The sequence below is a fragment of the Miscanthus floridulus genome, chromosome 1, assembly GCF_019320115.1.
Source record: "Miscanthus floridulus cultivar M001 chromosome 1, ASM1932011v1, whole genome shotgun sequence".
Classification (NCBI taxonomy): Eukaryota; Viridiplantae; Streptophyta; class Magnoliopsida; order Poales; family Poaceae; genus Miscanthus; species Miscanthus floridulus.
In genome coordinates, this window is record NC_089580.1 from 43,041,862 (window position 1) to 43,061,906 (window position 20,045).

General features: G+C 40.6%; 1 protein-coding gene across 1 annotated transcript; it reads left to right on the forward strand.

The window, feature by feature from the left end:
• Positions 1–14,925: 14,925 nt before the first annotated feature.
• On the forward strand, positions 14,926–19,192 carry LOC136481499 (probable acylpyruvase FAHD2, mitochondrial). Its single transcript, XM_066478841.1, has 8 exons — positions 14,926–15,124; positions 15,235–15,409; positions 16,093–16,145; positions 16,551–16,613; positions 16,887–16,937; positions 17,026–17,143; positions 17,223–17,360; positions 18,608–19,192. Exons 1-7 carry the CDS (start codon positions 15,011–15,013, stop codon positions 17,336–17,338), a joined length of 690 nt encoding a protein of 229 aa, XP_066334938.1. The 5' UTR covers positions 14,926–15,010; the 3' UTR covers positions 17,339–17,360; positions 18,608–19,192.
• Positions 19,193–20,045: the final 853 nt, after the last annotated feature.

The window sequence follows — 20,045 nt, forward strand, 5'->3', positions numbered from 1 at the left end:
GAGCATGACCGTCCAACTGTCGGTCTAAGGGAGAGTTAGCTGTGGCTACTGGAATATTTACATGTTACACACATGTATATATGAAGGTACTTAATTGCGGGTATATTTATCGGGTAGCTATGGATATTGAAGTATATACATCTGGGGATGTATATATGGAGAGTATCTTAGTTCACTGTTTTCATTGTGCGCTTATTTATCTCTTGTGGGGATGGGCTGCAATGAATTTGCCTGCAGGTACGCTAACCATGAATGCGTAGATTGAATGTAGCTGACGACTAGCTATATATCGAGAGAGTACGTGTTATGCCACCGACATAGAACGTAATTGCCACCTTAGGCTAACAATTTCATGAGGACGAGTAGGACGAGCATGCATCATGATTGTGCTTGTGCATAAATATGCTTCCCTTCCTTTGTTCTAAGTACTAAGTAACTTGTGATCGATGTATTGCACTATCTTCCTTGTGTGGAGTTAAACAAGAATGTCTTGTTCCATGTTGCTTGAATAGGAAGTGCTTAAGAAAAGTGTGTGCTTAGCCTTGCTAGAAATAATTGTGGTTACATGCTTAACCTATAATGTCCTCTAGTTTAGCCAAGTGGTGGGTATGTATGCTTGTTATCTAATTAGTGCCATAGTTATCACCCCTTTTGTCCTCGGTAAGCATACGAGTGTTGAAGAGCGCTATCCTAGAACCACATCCAAGTTTTGGTAATCTCATGGTTATCATTTTCAATTAAGTCTTAGGAGCCTGAGCCTGTACATGTGGTTGCTAGCCCTTGAACGTTGCGCTACGAAGACTTTTATCCATGCCTTTGCTTGACCTTAGGCCCAAGCTTAGCCCCTTCTTTGCTCGCATGTTTTGTGGTTGTCCCGCTCCTGTGTGGGAGGACCTTGATCAAAAATCCTTGTTAGATCTCATTGCTCCTTCTTCTACTGATGATCTGGCGCAATGCTAATCGCTATCTACCCTGCTTTGGAACCTTTTCCTCGTAGATCATGTCGATGCTTTATCGACTAAATCCTTAGTCAATGCCTTGGCTCTATCCCTCGAATCTTGTTTGTTTTATCTCCAACTCTTTCAAGTCTCTGGATGTTTATCAGTCTTGGTCTCATGTTGTTGCTCAACATGACCAGATCTTATGATAATCTTTCATCTGGTAATCACCTTGGTAGACGCGAGGCGTGCGTGGAATTTAATCAAGAATCTCATACTTAGTTGTCTTTGGCAATTAAGCTATGTTCTCTTGCGCTGTGTTTTGATCTTTAGATCGCCTCCTTGTTGATTCCTAACCTTGTGACTATCCTTGTTTGCTATCCCTCTTTTGCACAATGCTTGTTCTTACAATCTAATTGGTGCCACTAGAAATTTCACTTTGGTTGTCAGTTCAGTAATGGTGCCATGATTAGCGATCTATGGTGCCACGACGAAACCGAGAGCCCCTGTGGGTGCACACACAAGGCTATGCTGCTCGGCATGCGTTGGTATCGAGGTTTCTAGTCATGATCCATCACAGAACTGCACCGATGTGTTATTTTCATATGAGCTTTTCCTTGGTTATCTCTCCTCATCATGTCAAGAGATCTATATGTCGAACTAGATGCAATAGGACTCCCTTTTTAAGTCGTCCAACGGTTAACCTTTGAAGAACAGGTCAATAATAGGAACATAAACAGACTGCAAGAGGTGGTGGATAAGTGACTCTACTCGACGTGACTGTCCCTGTAATGACGTCGATCATCTAGTGAGCAACTTATGTCATTTTCATTGGATCAGAAAGGTGCACCACACTTAAGATTGAACAAGTTATCAGTCGGATGATAAATGGACCAGGAGATTATGTGCTGTAATAGGTCACCTGGTATATATATGAGATTCTTGTCCAAGTTCTCAATCTTTAGGTGCATAAGGATGACGTAGACGAACCGACCTTCTTTGGTGTGACCCCTTTCTGCTGACTTCAATGGTGACCATCGGTAGGCTTCGACCAAAATTTTTATTATCAAGAGTGAAGATTTGGAACCTTTTTAAGTGTTGAGGGACAACTGATTTGTTACCAGTAGGAAAGTTAGTCTTCAGTTAGGTAATGACTATTTGGTAACTATGAAGGCTAGATCTCACAGGACAATGTTGATCAAGGAAACAGCAAACCTGACCCCACGATGCAAGTGCTACTTCTTCTCCAAATGTGCTATCAAGTCAATTCCATCTTGGACAATCACGTATATAGTACAAGACGTGGTATCGGCTAGGTAGGAGCTAGCGAAAGCACGTCCCTAGTTTTTAGTCAGCATCTTTGTGCCCCAAGGTGCCACTAACACATGTGTCCGGACTCTATTGGATGAAATGCCGAAGGATATATAGGAATGGTTCCTTGTCAATGTAGAAATGCCCTACATGTGGAATAATGTTTTGTGCCCTACGAAAACAGCCCACCAGTCCAATGCTTGTGCATCGTCAAGTTGGTGTCTAAAACGATGGTTGAAGTATTACCAGAGAAGCATGTAAGGAAAACTCTAGCCTCCATCCTTAGCTAGGGAAAGGCTGCTGCTACTATGAGAAAAGTAGAGAGTGCAAAACACACACCTCAACGTGTGAAGCAAAGAAAAGGGAGAACACGAAATCTGTCCAGATTTTGTGACACTAAACCGGTTATCTTCAAGCCGGCGGTTAGTGACTCAAACGAAGTTGGATTGACCCCAAACTTGGTGATCTCATTCCTTGCTTAAGGCCCTTCAATGTCTTAAGTTGGTTTGAGTATTGGCTAAGTAAAACATCGGATTTGAGAGATACCTTGTCGGCTCGGTTGCTGCCATTTCAGAACACAACAGTTTTGGTAGAGGAATTATTTGGATGGTCAAATGGTGTCCGTTTGAGTTGATTTTTGGTGAGTAGTTAGAAGACCCATGGATCTACAAGCCCACCAAATTTTGTGCATATGGGAGCAGTAGTTTGTGAGATATGAATAGAAAACAAAAGGGTACAGAATCTGCAATTTTGCTGTGACTGCTATCATCCTTTGCATTAGATGGTTGTGTTTGTAATTCATGCCAAGAAATTACAACTTGTAGATGTATCGCTGTTAGACAATCCTCCATGCCCTAGAGAAGACTCCTTGCACCCATGTTTGTGCCATACCTTTGTCCTCTCGTATCGATAATAGTTGAGCAGTCAAGATGTTCTACAAGTCAACTTGTGCCCTTGCAATTCGAAAGTAATTGGAAAGGTGTCAAACCGTGGATTTTCGGATTGTGGTTTTTGAGATATTGATTGGCCTTAGAATGGAAGCCTCGACGACAAATATAGTAAGAAAGCTGGTTTTGCTATGATGCAAGTCAACCCAACTTGCTATGCAACTGCACCACAAAGGCAAATTGTACTCAACCTGCTTGGTGGTGAACTAGTCCCTAGTTTTGTGATTACTTGCAACTTGTATTGTCCTCCAAGCCTCGCTAACATCCTTCTGTGTCAATGGTTCTCCAATGCTGACATGCCTTTGGTACCTTATATGTGTTTTTACCCAAGAGGTTGCATCAGATTCAACCCAGATCACTGTTGTAACTTGGATACGAAGGCTCCCTAAGGAATGATCATCGAGAACGTTGAGCCGACAGAGTCAGCTATTACGTTTACCACTCACTCGGCAGACTCAGACCATATAATATTGTTATCAGAGAAAGAGAACTACACACATGGAACCATTGCAACGAGTATCCTTCAGAAGATTATGATCTAGTGCAAAGTCCATATGGTATGTGCTGTATCCACTAGGGAAGTAGATGCTACAAGTATTTAGTCTACGTTTGTATCGCTCTTCGTACATCGAGGACGAAGTACGTAGGACATTGCTATCTTAGATTCCTCCCAAAGTAACAATACATCGTGAAGGCCAACGAAGGAAATTCTTCAGACAAAACTTACTACAAAGGACAAGTATCAGAAAGTGTCTTGACCAAATTAGCCTCTCTTATGCTTGAAGCTAGGTAGCCTAAAGCTATCGCTGATATTGGAAACTGGTAGCATGTCTCTCTTCCATAAAAGTCTTTCGTCCTGAATCTCGGGACGCGATTCTTTTAAGGAGGGAGGGCTGTAACACCCTAGGTGTTTGCCACTGGTTAAGCAATGGGTTTGAGCTCAAACATGGCATATTAAGTAATGATGAAGATGTCAAGGTCAAACCTATAGAAACGAGCCCCAACCTAAACTTGGATATTGCACCTTTGCTCGCCTATAGACCCCTTTTTCAAGATATATGCTTGGGTGGTGTTATTGGAATATCTTCATGTGTCTCACATCAATACCCATCTATATTGATCCATGAAAAAGTTTCGTGAAGTTTGGAATCAAGAAGTCACATGAAATGACGAGTTATGTTGTTGCTTGAATTATTTTATAAAGTGAATGGAATTCTTGATCGTCAACCAAATCTTGCAACCATGCCCAAATGACTCTAGATGAACTCTACAACAAAAGTCAAGAAAATGCTCCAATGGATCAAAAAGGATAATTTAAGCTTCATCGTGATTCTACTTTGGTCAAAGTAGAACAACAGGATCTATACCAGTTTTGAGGTTGGACCTTAAATGAAAGTTGTAGTCCATATCATGTAGAACAAACTTTGTTTTTGGACTAAGAGCTAGATCATCTTGGAAGTAAGTCAAATCGAGGTCACAAGATCAAATTTGCTGCTGATTTCAGCACTTAGAAATATTCTAAGTCTAGAAATTCATCGACATCGGCATTGACGTCTCGCGTTCTCTGAAATTCGTTAAGCAACTTGATTGGGTCCAAAGATAAAAGTTGGAGTATACATGATGGAGATGGCATGTATAAAGATGGCATTCGTTCGACTTCGTTTTGACCATCAATTTGGGCTTTTGTTCATCGCTGTCAACGCGCTGACGCTGTTAACTTGGAGATTAATTACCCACTGTTGTGATGCTCAAATGACTGGAGTCCCTTAATGAGAAATGTAGAGCAGTCCGAGGTGAGCAAACTTTGTTTTTGGCCCAAGGTCTGATTCGGCCTGGAAGTGGCTCAAATCGGCTCCCCACGTTGCCCTCATCGACGCACGCCAGGTGTTCGACAGCAGGTCGACGCGTCGCCCATGCAGCAGAGCATGCCATCCATTGTTGACGCGCGTCCCACCTCAGTGCCACGCGCTGGCTCACGCCCTGCTCCTCCATAACGAGCGCCAGAGCTTCCACACTCCTTTCTCTCACTCGCGCTGCCGCTTCTCGCTTCGCCGGTCGCTCTACGCCGAGCTGCGGCCATGGCCGCCATTGCCGAGCGGCGAAGCTCCTGCGCCGCTGTCGTTCTTCCACCTCCGAGCCTTCTCTGAACCTACCGAGTGCGCCACCACCTTCGCCGTCATTTGCCGCCCCTCCTGCGCCCCTTTTCCTGTCGCCACGGCCGCCGTAGTGCCGTCACGGCCAGAGCAGCCGCCGGCGTCTCGCCTGCTCGCGCGGCCAGCAGGCCACAGGCCACCTCTGGCCATGCTGCGGCCACCTACGAGTGCGCGCCAACCTCCTGGTGCTTCCCCACCTTTCCCCCACCGCCGCCGGCCCTTCTCCGGCCGCCACCGACCGATTCCCCGGCGTCCTCTGTTCCAATTCGCGTCAGGGACCTCGTACAGCAATTCGAAGAAGAGCAGGGGCCTTTCTGCAGAACCTGTGACTCATGTGAATAGTGCCGTAAGGACTGGTTTGTAATTATTTTGCAGGAAACTTTGGAAATTCATAGTAAATTGTAGAAAATTCGTAAAATAGTAAATGAGGACTTTTTGGAATCCTTGTGAAATTTTCTATGTAGTGGATCTATAATATGGCATGTTTTAGTTTAAATATTTTGCGGTAAAAATAGATTTGTGCAGTAAGGTTGTAATGCTAGTTGAATTTGTTATTTTTCATAACTGTAGATCTAGGGCTCCAAATGAAGTGAAATTTTTGTGGCATGCTACTCATGTGATAGTTGATGTGTGGTAAAAATTTCATGAGTATTGGATGAAGTATGAGTGAGTTATTGGTTTATCTTGCTCTCACATGATTTCTTGCTTTAGCGACTTGTCTTTTTCATAGAGGTTGCTATACATATTCAAATGGAGTGAAAATTGTACAGTAGACTATTGAGAGGATAGGTGAGCTACTGTAATTTTTGTAGAGTTTATTGTATACTTTTGGTATATGTTCATTAAGTCACCTTGTTATCTAAAATAAATTAAGAAATGCATTAAAAGAATTTATTTGGTCATGGACACTAGGTTTTATGGTGTTCTTTAGTCATGTGTGAAATGTTGGTAAAGTTGGTTTTGTCCAATTATGTATTTGCAACATAAGTTAATAATTATTTTCTTGCCGATGTGGTTTATGGATAGATCTGGAAACTTAGCAAAGTTCTTCGTGATAATGTGCTTTGTTGTGAAACTTGTTTATACAAAAGTTATAGATAATTCATGTATCTAGCTTCTATTAAAATTTGGTGTCATTTGGCCAAGTAGTTTAAGAGTTATAGCTGTTTAAAGTTGGGTTTCAGAAATGGCTGTTTTCTGTCAGTTGTAGACCAGTTTCTGTAAATGAATATATTTGACTTAGTTAACTTGAGAATAATGCTAAGATGATTAAAGATGAATTGTATAAAATTTCATAAGCTTTCCATAATGTCTTCTTGCAAGTCATTTGGATTTGTGTAACTCCAGTTATAGCTAAATCTTGTAGCTACTGTTTGCATGTCCAGAAATTGGTAGATTCCAATTATAGTGTTTGCTTGTATATTGTTAAGTGTGACTTATGCCTTGAATGATGACTGAGTTAGAGCACCTAAGATCTTGGGAAACTTGTGACATGCTTGATGTGCTTGCTCTTTATAGTTAGTGGTGTGAGGTTAGTTAAATAGCTATTGGTGTCTATGTCTTGCATAATCTTGTGTTTATCTTGAATGCTTATGTGATGCATCTTGTGTTACAATTCATCACATTCATACACATGCATCTTGCATCTCATTTAGGTACGCTAGATAAACCTCGTGAAGGATGGGATGTTGGAGCCGAACCCGGAGACGGTGCAAGCTAACTGAACTGACTTGTGTCGGATCCCAGGCAAGCCCCGGAGCATTATAAGTCTCCTAATTTATAAAAGCAATTCTTTCTATATATGAGTTATAGATTGTTGCATTAAGTTGTAGGAGTTGATTGAAACCGTTGATGCATTTATTACTATCCTTGCCTACCTTATTACCTTTTTACCCTGTTAGGTTAGGATCGAATAACTGCTTAGCCTTGCTTAGACCGGTAGCGATCGGTGATATCCGGTCACCTACATTATAGGTGGTTACTGGAAGAATTTAGCTATAGAAAGAATGATATCCTGGAATTAACCATGTGTGATGGATAATTGGAGACCGGACGGAAAAAGTTGGAGGCAACCAGACAGGGTTCTGGGGTGCTGTTAGTTTCCATCTGTGTCGATTAAGGACCGACCATTGTTGGGCCTCGAGTCATGTTGAACGCATGCCTTACATTTAGCTGGACGGATAAAGTACCTTCCGACCGCGAAGCTGGGAGATTATTCGGGCCGAGTAGATTGCCTGCAGCGCACTGTGCCGGAGCAGGTGTGGTAGGACACGGGGGCAAGATGATAAGACCAAAGTGCAGTCGGTTGGCCCCCGGGTACATGTGGTTCCTAGCAAACTCGAGATTTCCTGGATAGTTGACTCGGTGATTCTATACTTACTTCTTATCTATATGCTTTTGTCAGATGATGTCACTTATGCTAGCAATATATTTGGAACTTATATTAATGTAATCATTCGAAAGCTATGTTGTTTTCACTAAGCGGTTTTGAAACCCAAACTAGTACTTTTATTTGTGAACCCATTTGTAATATTATTTCCACTGCAACCCTGTGTATGTGATGTGTATTTGCTTAATCACGTGATCTTGGTTGTGATGTTGATTTACCGAGGTCTTTTGGGACACTCGGCGGACTACCGGATTTATATGAGTAAAAGTATGGGTGTGTCAACGTGTTAGCGGGGACAACCGTACTTGATCTTGTATAAATTGGGCGGTTCTGTCACAGTCGTCGCGGTAGCTAGGCCGCGCCGTGCGTCACGTGCGCGCGCGCGTTGTGCCAGAGTGGGCCGAGCCGCTTGTGCTTTGGGTCACGTGGTAGATTAGGTTTTTCATTTTCCAGTAAAGTAATAAATGTTTATTCAATTTAGTTTTGAGCTAAACTTTGAAAAATTATAGTAAATTCTATAGATGTTCAAAAATAGTGAAACAAAATTTGTTAGGTTCACAAAAATGATGTCTATCTGTTGGTGTAGTTAGTTTATAGTTAACTATGATATTGATAGACTCATAAAATTCTATTGAGAAAGCTTAGTATTAGTTAGCTTAATATTGATAGGAATTTTTGTGGCAAATCGGTGATAGCTTTGGCTATGAATTTTTTATAGTAGGCTCATTAGATTATTATGTGTTCACTGTAATTTTTGTTGCACTAGAGTATGATGATAAATAGAATAGCTAGTACTCTTTGTTTTATCATATATAGAGCAAATTGATATTAAGAATAGGGATTCCTTTAGTTGCTAAGTTAATACATAAAATGTGGCATACCTGTTTAATGGAAATGATAAGTAACGTAACGTCTTAGTTGGTAGAGCTAGTTTAGTAGTTTGATAGATGTATTTTATTTTAAGAGTTGCTGTTGCCGTATTATTAAGTGTTGCATCATCATTTTATGTATGTAGATCACGAGTTGATAGAGTTTGTGCCTATAGACGAACAGGACTACGAGGAGATTATTGAGAAGTACAAGGAGGAGATTCTCGTACAGGAGGGAGCCCTAGAGCCGTTCGTTGCTGACTTTGTTGACCCACCGTCTGTCCAAGGTAAGCATCGGTGCATAACTCTTATTTTGAATGATCACTGAATATATATAATGTGCATTTACGTTACATGCACTTTTTGGAAACTACATGCATAAATATATCTACCTATGAGTCCTACTAATATAGGCCGAGTAGCTACTATGCTCAGGATTTTGGTGGCGTGAGTAATTTGTCGTTGCTCACAATAGGTGATAATTATGATCACTCATGATAAAATGGTGAAAAGGAAAAATGATGACCGGGCAGGGATATGGTTTGAGTATTGGTGGGTGTAAGAGGTTGTATCCTGCGGCCAACAGGGCATAGCTTGGTTACACTTTTTCCCTATCTGTGTCGGTTATGGACTGGCCGTTGCAATGGACACTAGGCAAGTCACAGATTTATTATCCCGAGCATATACTTATGTATGGGTGCAGGGAAGACTTGTTGCTCTCTTGTCGTGGGTTCCGGCCCTTTCCGAACCGACTGATTAGAGGCGGGGATGGTGGAGGTCCTTGCACCGCACTGAGTCCGAGACTCAGGAGCGGGGGCTTAGAGTCCAAGTTTGGATGGGGACCTGAACCCCGTGATAGGAGGGTGATGGGTTGGTCCTAATTGTGCTTGGGGTACAAGCGGAGCGTGTGTTTTCGGGGTACCCAGCTGTGCACATTGATTCATGAATCACCACCATGTTGGTACGACTTGTTTTCACTCTAGTATCGTAGTAAGAACTAAAAGATAAAAGGTGATGAAATGGAACTGATTGCTCAACCCTTGCTTGAAAATAGAACATATGCTTACCTAGAATGGCTAGAGAATAAATTAATCATGACTGCTAATAATAACATAAATAAGGATTCACTACTAGAATTGCTTTCTACAAAAAGAAACCTAGCAAACCATAAAGCTTATCATATTCCTTAGAGTCAAAAAAGTATTCCCACTAGTTAGATAAGTCTTGCGAGTACATTATGTACTTAGGGTTTATTTACCCCTGTTGTAGGTACTACTTGAGACATCCCCGTTGTGTGAAGGATTCTTCTGGTGGGCACAGACGGATCCTTATTCATTATCGATAGATGTTTATTATCATTTCGCTGTTTAATATTTCACACTCTGACTTTGATACTGTAATAATATATTTCTAAGAACTCTGGATGTATAAAATAGATTAAGTATTGTAACTCATTATCATTATTGGATCCTTGGGGGAAAATGTGGACTATTCGGGCTCTCCCTTAGGGTGTGCCCGACGGAACCCGCCCACTGTAGCGTGCTTTCGGGGTGCTTAGTGTCTGGTGGAAGACAAGCGTCTCTGTAAGTGCGTTATTTTGAGCAGTTCTGCCACACTACATAACAAACAATTTGGCAGAATCCTTTAACAATTGGGTTAAGGAACATAAGTCAATGAATTTGGATGACTTCATGGATAAGATTAGGCAAATGATTATGATAAAGTGGAACCAAAGGAGAAAGATATCAAGATAACTTGGTGGGTTCATTCTACCCCACATAATGAAGATGTTGAATGAGAAGAGTAGAGAGCTAAACTTGGAGGTTGAGGAATGCTCAGAAGATGTTGGTAAAATTACTGCATTAGGAGGGAGTGGATTTAGGTTTGTGGTCAACTTGAATGACAGGACATGTTCTTGTAGACAATGGTAGGTATCTGGCATTCCTTGCAAACATGCTATATCATTCATCACAACCAAAACCAATTCATCTCTAGAGAGTTATGTGGACTTATTACTCCGTTTGGATGTTCAGAATAGCATATGAGCAACTAATCCCTGCAATGCCTGACAAGTCCCAATGGCCTAAAGCAACACATGGATTTTTTATGCACCCACCATTACTAACAACTGTTGCTGGTAGGCCCTGAGTCAAGAGGTTGAAGGGCAATGCTGAAAAGAAAGGTATTAAACGCCAACATAAATGTCCTATTTGCCTAGACTATGGCCATCATTGGCACTGAAAGGATCAAGATGTCCAAGAAGGGGGTGAATTGGGCTAATTCTATTTTTTTGCAATAATTAAACCCTACACTTAGCCGATTAGCCCATTTTCACCCCTTGTGTCTATAATATGTTTCTATTGTTCTGCCGTATAAAAGTTTTGCATCATAGGTTCCAATTCTACTCTAGCATGACAATTCTAGAAATGTAAAGATATAAAATGAATTGCTCAAATATAAATGCTCAAAATAAAGAGAGGGAAAAGAATGCGGCTATGTTTTCTCAAGGTATCGGAGAGTCGCCACTCCCCACTAGTCCTCGTTGGAGCACCCGCGCAAGGGTGTAGCTCTCCTTGATCCACGCAAGGATCAAATGCTTTCTACGGGCTAATTCTTTGACACTTCGTCACGGTGAATCGCCCACAACCGCTCACAACAATACTTGGGTCATCCACAAGCTCCACCGGATGATCACCAAGCTTTTAACCACCACCGAGCCATCTAGGTAATGGCGATCACCAAGAGTAATAAGCACAAACTCTCACTTGACCAAGACAAGCCTAATGAGAAAGATAGATGCACACTTGCTACTCCCTATGTACTAGTGAGGTCCTTAATCTTGGATTATCAACTCTCAATCACCACACTACGCTCTTGCTCTCCCTTGCACTCCAAAGGCGTTTCACAGCTAAACAATTGGGCAAGAGGCCTCCCATGAACGAGTGGGATAAGTATTTATACCCTCTTATTCAAAACATAACGGTTGGAGGCCAACTTAGCAAGTTTTGGATGACCGGACGTGCCGATCAGGGTGACCGGACTCTCCGATCAGTAGCACACGTCACTGTGTCAGATAGAGCCATTAGCTCTGACGGACTCTGACCTGCGTCTAGTCATCACCCACTGGATGCGTCCGGTCAGCAAAATGCCCCTATGGATGCTCTTTGATGTTGATCGGACGCAGGCACCCTAGCGTCCGATCATGTACTGTTTCGCGTTCGGTCAGTACATGACTGTAGCTGCTGATCAAATGAACTGACCGGACTCTTCACGTTGCGTCCGGTCACACCGAAACCAGCGTCCGGTCAGTCATTTGACTCTCCATTCACTTTCAATTCAAAATCCTTCGAGAATGAAGTTGACTTCTATCGATCTTAGGGCTATTCCTGAGCTACCTAGTGCTAAGTTTGACATATGTGCACCATACCTAATCCATTAGACTCACCTAGGTCAAGCTATTAGTCCATACCCCCTTAATAGTAGGGCCAAAGGAAAAACAAAGTTCTAAACTACTCTAAGTGTCTCTCTAACGCCAAACGACACTTAGAGCTAGTCCGTCTTTAACCTTGTCATCCATCATTTAAAAACCGAAATGATTTCCATCGACAGGGGCATGACAACCATGATTGCCCAATCAATTTCTATTACCATGACCTAACTCAAATTGCCTCTACAAAACACACGTTAGTCATAGTAATCCCGTGTCGTCATTAATCACCAAAACCCAAATAGGGGCCTAGATGCTTTCAGGCACAATTGCAAGAAGGGTAAACCAGAGGATATAGAAGCTATGCAGCCAATAAGGTAATAAAAAGAGGGTTAAGCAATGCTCTCTTTTTCTTGTATTATGCAAGTTAATGCAGCTGATATTTTTTTCCTTACTGCTTATGTAGAGGAGAACCAAAAAAAGAACAAGTAAAGCCAAATTAGCTTAGTCATCCATTATCTCTATTGAGCATGAAGCACCACAAGCATCTATGTCTTTTCCACCAAGGTTAGCAAGCTATAAACTTATGATCATGGTTAAATAACTGTTTCAGTCCTAACTGATTGCTACTTTATTGCCGCAGTTAAAATTTGGAACCTGCAAATAAGAAAAAGGGAGAAAAACCTAATGCTACTTCTCAGGCATCGAAAAGGTTACTACCTGTACTTTTCAAATTTATATAATGACACATGAAGACTTGTTTGATTTCTAAGTTTCTTTTTTTTCTTATAGTCAAAGTCAGGGAACTATAAGTAAGAAAAAGGGAAACTATGATAGGTCTGGTTCTGGACATTCAAGAAGGTAATACTTTAATTCAGAATATATATTATGATACATGAAATATATAGGAAATTCTAAGTTGCTTGCTTTTTCCTACGGAACCTTAGAAACCACGAGTACTAATAAGAGAAAATATGCTAACTCAGATTCTAGAACATCGAAAAGGTAATTCTCTTCGTTCGTATATGTATAGCTCTTGTCCATTCCTTATAGTCCAGCATTGCTATTGTTTTAGTCACATAAGTTTCATCCAAAAATTATTGTTCTTTGAGACGTACAGGTGCAGATAAGAAGTGGCTCCAATCAGTCGGAGCCGGTCTCCAATGAAATCCCTTTGGCCGATGAGCAAACAGCTGCACCTGTGAAGAAAAATGATAAAGGGAAAAAGAAACAAATTGCTAAAAAAATCCGATCTATCCTATGGCACCATTAGATCGCCCTGACATGAGCACCAGAAGCAAGAAAACCAATCCAGCAAGCCCTGCCAAGCAAGCCCTGCCATGGGTACTAGAAGCAAAAGGAGATTCAGCTTGTGATTCTCGCAAAAAACTTATGTTATTTATGCATGTCGACTTGATATAATGTTTGAACATATATGTATGCGAACATTAAGAGTGTAGGTAGCTATGGACCATTTGTATTTGCTACATGAAGTGAACTATTTGAACCAATTTATATTGAGATCTCATTAGTGTTTATCTATATAATGTGGATGAATTTTATTGCACAAATAATGGAGACCGTCAATACATCTTTTTTTGATAAATTTTAACCACAGATCCGACATAATATGGATGAATTACAAAGCTTAGATAAGGCATATTATCATAACAAAATTATTTTCAAATTATAATATAATTTGGATGAATTTTAATGTCAAAACAAACCATACAAACACTCAGTGTCATAGAGGTAATATTGTAAACATCAGATGAAGCAGGGCCATACAAGTAATCAGCGTATTTTTCTGCAATAGGGGTATTATGGATAATTCGCATGGCACTTAATGGTGTTGGGGTCCAAAATTGATGGTAGTGTCATATGGATCATTAAAATTCGAAGACATGGCCATACAAGAAATAACTGAGTTTCACGGGACCATACGGATAATTTTCTCGTTTGTAGATTGTTAAAGCGAGACAGTGGGAAAACTCGCAGACCTCCGCAATTCTCTTTCTTTCGGCCTGATTAGGTGAGGATATCCTCTCCTACGTAAAAATGACAAGCTCCATAGCGCGCGGTTCGCTGCGCGGGCGACGGGGCAAATAGTGAATGGACAGTATCCAGCAAGGCAGTAAGCGAACAGTGTGAAAACGATGCCTAATTTTAAACTAATTTGTTACTTAGTACATAACTTGGAGAAAAAAAAATCCTTCTTTTTTCCATACACTGGCAGCGCCTAATGTTAAACTATTTTGTTACTACTTAGTAGGTAACCTGGAGAAAAAAATGCTGGAGCAAAAAAAAAAAAAAAAAAAAAAGTGAACTCTACAGTGGCAAACAGCGCCTGATGCACTGAGAGCAGCATTTTATTCCTTGTTGGGATATAATAACTTTATGCCAAACTCGCGATAAAAAAAAAATGATGCCAAACTCTCGTTGATTAGTAGCTGGTGGAGACAGCGCAGCACAAGATGATCAGCCATAAATCTCAGCATGCAGAATGACAAAATGGGACATTCTATTTTGTGTGTGATTTAAAGTTACAAAGAACTGTAACATGAAATTTTGCTCTATTTCTGAAACTACATGAAGTTTTACTTATTCTGGTTTTTCTGCTAGAACTAGAATATTTATAGACAATACTACTTGAAGACTAAAAAAGTTATTTTTTTTTGTCTCCTTGAACTATCTTCTTTGTTCCGATTTCCTCGGACTTCAAAACCAGGCAAATTGCTTCCTCAACTTTTAAAACCGTTTAAATTATCTCGCTCTCCGTTTACCGTAAGAAGCATTTTACCCGGTTTTAGGAATCGTTTGTTTTAGCTTTTTGCTGCTTTTATCAGCAAGAAGTCAGAAAGCTGAAACAAACGAAATTATCTCTAAAAAAAAGAAGTCAGCAACCATTTTGCTTCTCCGTCACCTCCACGGCTCCACTTCCTCGACGACGCCTCCGGTTCATCAACCCTGCCGGCCATGGCGGCTGCGGCCTGCGGCGGCGCAGAGCTCCTCGCGGCGAGCACGAAGATTATCGGCGTTGGGCGCAACTACATCGCCCACGCCAAGGAGCTCGGCAACCCGGTCCCCAAGGTGCGGTTGGCGCGCCTTCCATCCTCGATCCCAAAACGCTCCCGCGATTCCAACTTCCCTGCCCGCGCGGCCTCTGGTTTGATCTCGCGTGTGTTTGGGGTGTGTTGCAGGAGCCCGTCCTGTTCCTGAAGCCGACCTCGTCGTTCCTCCACGCTGGCGTGGCCACCGCCGCCGTGGAGATCCCGGAGCCGCTCGAGTCGCTGCACCACGAGGTCGAGCTCGCCGTCGTCATCTCCCGGCGCGGGCGCGACATCCCCGAGGCGTCCGCCATGGACTTCGTCGGAGGTAAGTTGAGAATTGCGTCACAATGGGTGACGTGAGAATGTGAGATAATTAACGATGGAGCCTTTGTGTGATAGTAAGGCTTTGTATCCTGATTTATTTTATATATAGAGAAAAGTTCGTGTGTTTGCAAAGTGCCAAAGTGCACTAAAAAGTTCCTATGGTTTATTGTTCAGAAAGATCAATTAGGATTCTAGGATATAGGATATGTTCATGCTCTGGAAACTATTTAGGATCATTGAGAGTTGTTTTGGCATTACTGCTTTATTGTGACAAGGAGTGCTGGAAGCTAGAAACAGATGGATTTTAGCAATTCTAGTTTAGTTTGACAAGCTTGGTGGAAAATGCAAGCGAGCAATTTAAAAGTTAGAATTGCCAAGGCGAACTTGCGCTCATTTGCTGATTGTTATTCTATAGGCGGGAATATGAAATTATGTTTCATGGCACAGAGAAATGCAAAACTTGTGAATTCAACTATGTTTTTTTTGTACAATTGTGGTTTTATGGCCTGACTGATAACTATTTGTAATCTATTCTCTTCATCATTAATGAACTTGAGTTAAAAGCTTACAAGTAGTCTCTTTTGTGCTTACCTTCTTTTTTTGCTTTTTGAATTGAGCAGTTTAAAGTGTTTGTTAGCGACAAACTAAATATGAGATAACTGCTTGCATTATTGAATTTCCCAGGTTGTGCACTTGCTTTGGACATGACAGCAAGGGAACTTCAATCTGCTGCTAAGGTGAGTTCTACCTTCTGTAGTTTTCCAGATGTCAGTACTACTAGTTCAATTACTGTTGTTGTAGTGTCATCTGCCATACCTTAGTGTTTGTTGAATGTTATGTATGATCATACAAGCATTCAATTTGCATAAGTAAATTCAGTAACTAACTTTGCAATTTAGTCTCATGAGTGGATCTTCTCCATGATCATATCTATTGATGAATAGCAAAGAGTCAGATGCTTTTAGTCGAGCTAGTTACTGTCTTCATCCATCCAGTATATTTCAATATATTTTGGTGTACAAATCTGGTAGCATTAATTGGCTGCCAAGACCTTAAGTAGACTCAATCTCTTGATGTTTTTTTAATTAAAAAGAACTATAGCATTAATTTTCTTATCATATTTACCATCCACTAATTTGCAGTCTGCAGGCCTCCCATGGACTTTGGCCAAAGGACAAGACACCTTCACTCCAATTAGTGCAGTAGTAAGCAATTTTTTTCTTCATGTGCTTGGAGTTGTTTGGTGGTGGCTCAGGACAGTATGTTTTATTTATTTGTGTTCGCTTGTTATAATTACACCTCAATGAATCAATGCCATATTCAAGTTAGTCAGTGCAAAAGTGTTGCTAGATAGAGACACCTCATCTTTGTTGCCTTACGTGTTCTCCGCAGCCATCCAGTGACATGAAATGTGTAATCCCATCAGTATGACACACCATGTTTTGACTTCCATTAATGATAATTTTTCGATCAATCAGGTTCCTAAATCGGCTGTCACTAATCCCGACGATCTTGAGCTCTGGCTAAAGGTATTTCTGCAAATATGTACTGAATTTATTTAATGTTGCCCGAAGTGATAGAGCATATGGTGTACAATTGACTACCAACTGTATCCAGGTAGATGATGAACTAAGGCAGAAAGGATCGACAACTGACATGATATTCAAGATTCCTTTTCTGATCAGCTATATCAGTTCCATCATGACATTAATGGAGGGTGATGTGATACTAACAGGTAGTGACATTTTCTCGAGCTCAGCTTGTTTTTGCGCATCTGAGGTCTTTCTGCGGGATATTCATTTGTTCCTCTACAGGTACTCCTGAGGGTGTGGGTCCTGTGCGAGTAGGTCAGAAGATCAAAGCTGGTATAACTGACCTAATTGATGTCGAGTTTGATGTTCGGAGGCGCAATCGGTCATTTTCCGCATGATGCAATAAGCAAGAAAGTATTGGTAAGCAACAAGTATTGGGAGCATATGAGCTGCAATTGTTTTTTTCTAATACAATGCATACGATAGTAAGTCTGCATGCTTTTATTCGCTGTGTGACTAAAATTAATATCAGGCAATTGAGTTCATGAAAGCAAACCTGTTTACCTGTAGCAAGGTCAATATGATCAGATTACCTGCTTTGCAGAGATGTCATGCTTCACCTAAAGTTCTGCCAGTAAATTTACCTGAATCCTGATATAGTTAGCTCATGTGTAATTTTACTTGCTTGAATCCTGGTACATCAACGAAACATATACTGCGCTGAGAGAAATAACAAAATGTGTTGTTCAGCGCAAAATCTTGTATCAGTACTACTGCCATTGCACTTAAGAATCAACTGCCATCACAAGTAGGAATTCTAACTGCAATTGCACTTATGAATCGACTGCCATCACGAATGGGAAGTCTAACTGCTATTTTTACATTGCTACAAATGGAAGAAAGCACATGCACATCTAATAATTCCGAATGTCGATTGTACCAGGACCCATGATATTTTCTTAGGAGGTTCTGTTTGCACGTTTATGTGTGCTAACCTTCTTTTTAAGTTTCCTTCCCAAAATAAACTAGTAATACCATGTTGTGATCGAGTTATGTACTTATTTCTAGCTTAACCACAAAAGATGTCTGTAGGATTTCTTACAGATCTGAATATAGTTTGCAACATGTTTGTTTACTGCTATCTATTATTAAACTCACTTTTCTAGCACCTTATAGAATTTTCGCTCACTCCATATACAAATATATTTCTTTTTCAGCTACTAAATTATCTAGACTGACCGAGTATAGTAACACCAGTTAATTCGTCATTAAAATACTTTTACTGCACATTCATAGTTTCTTACCAACAACTGCGTGAGAAATTAGTACTAAAAAGAAAGCCCCCAATGGATCTTATCATGTCCAATGATATACATTTAGTCGTTTATTTACAGAGGGAGTATGCACTTGAGGGGAAGCATTGGATGAACAATCAAAGTGGCATTCGATTGTATTTGCTTGGATAACCTTTCTATTCACCTCTAATTCTTATCTGCTCATTGCAATGATCTTGAACATTATTTTATAGTTTTAGAATACTAAAATGATAGATAAAAGTAGAAGTCAAATATAGAGTTATAGAGAAATGTTGTGTTTGATTCAGCTATGTTTTAAATACTAAATATGTTGGTGTAACAGTTTTTTTACATGCTTTGTTTATGTTGCAGGCCATGGCAGCACTTGCTTCATCCAAAGAGGCTGACTGGAAAGTAGCATGGAAATTGGAAGAAAATCTAATTGGAATATAGCGTTCTTGGTTCTGTAATTTTAGTCTGACCTTTTGCTTTTGGTGGTCTGTGCATTTCAGTATACTATATTGCTATTTGATGTTTCAATTTCTGTGCACTCTGTGATTATTCTGTAGTTCTTGTAACAGATTATTTTATTGGGTGATATGAACTCGCCATCTGAAATGTACACAATAAGCAGATGTAGTTCATATCCTCCATCGGTGACAAATTGGTTTATTTTTCTTTCCAGAAAAGTGCCATGTAACAGTTTTATCACATTCACTGCATTTACTCTTTCATCAGGGAGAAAGAATTAGCTGCTGTCAAGATCAACCCTGCTGATGTTGAAATTTTTGCTAATGAGCTTGAGGTGCTCATCCAAAACCTTGATTGACAAATAATGTTAATAAAGTCTATTTTCAAGTGTATCTGAATATGCAGCTGGACAAGAAGATTGAGAGAACCCTTCGAGAGCACAAAGGTGATGCTGTAGCTGCGGTTCGATTCTTGCTGCACTAGTTTCGAGATTTAGTTGCCAGCATTATATGTTTTTTCTTCAATCAACACAACAGGTGATGATGTGAAGCAGTACTGCAGTAGTACTTTTCTGTGCCTGTGATGGGAATTTGCTCTGTCACAATGAAATGATCATACTTGGCATTGACCAAGACCTTTCTTGCCATCATGTTTGCGAATTATTTTCTGTTCTGCTGTAAAAGAATGGTTTTAAGCACAAAATCCTCCTATACCTTCATTTGGCGTTTTGTTTTTTTCGGAGATAGCTGCCAACATTAGAAACAGGAAATGTATATGAAACAAATGAGAACCTCTGATACACAACAGTTTTCTCGAATGTATTTTTCCAAGACATGATGTCTCTGAAGGTTGTAGAAAAGGTGGATCACTATGTTCATATAAATAAATCATAGCTCAGTGAAGTGTCTTCAAAGGTACTCCATCCATTATAAATTATAAGATGTTTTGTCTTCTTTAGATACATTGTTTTTCTAAGTGTATAGCAAAAGCTATGTATCTAGAAAAAACCAAAACGTCGTATAATTTGAAATAAAGGAAGTAAGAAACATGGCAAATTGCATGTGCTTGATTGCTTCTGCATCATCCAACTTGTGGACTCAACTCTTTGCTTGTTGCAATGGCAATGCTTTATCAAGGAGCTGCAACCTGCATTAAGGGACCGTTTGGGACTTGGGCCTTCGTGGTTCTAGCTCTGCAGTACAATAATATGCGAAGCCGAAGCCCGTGGGGGCATGCTTCACCACCTCCACATTGTTTTTGGGTGGGTAATGCTACATCGGGGAGCTGCAACCTGTCTGCGAGGGCCGTTTGAGAGGGTTTTCCTTGGCTCTAGCTCCAT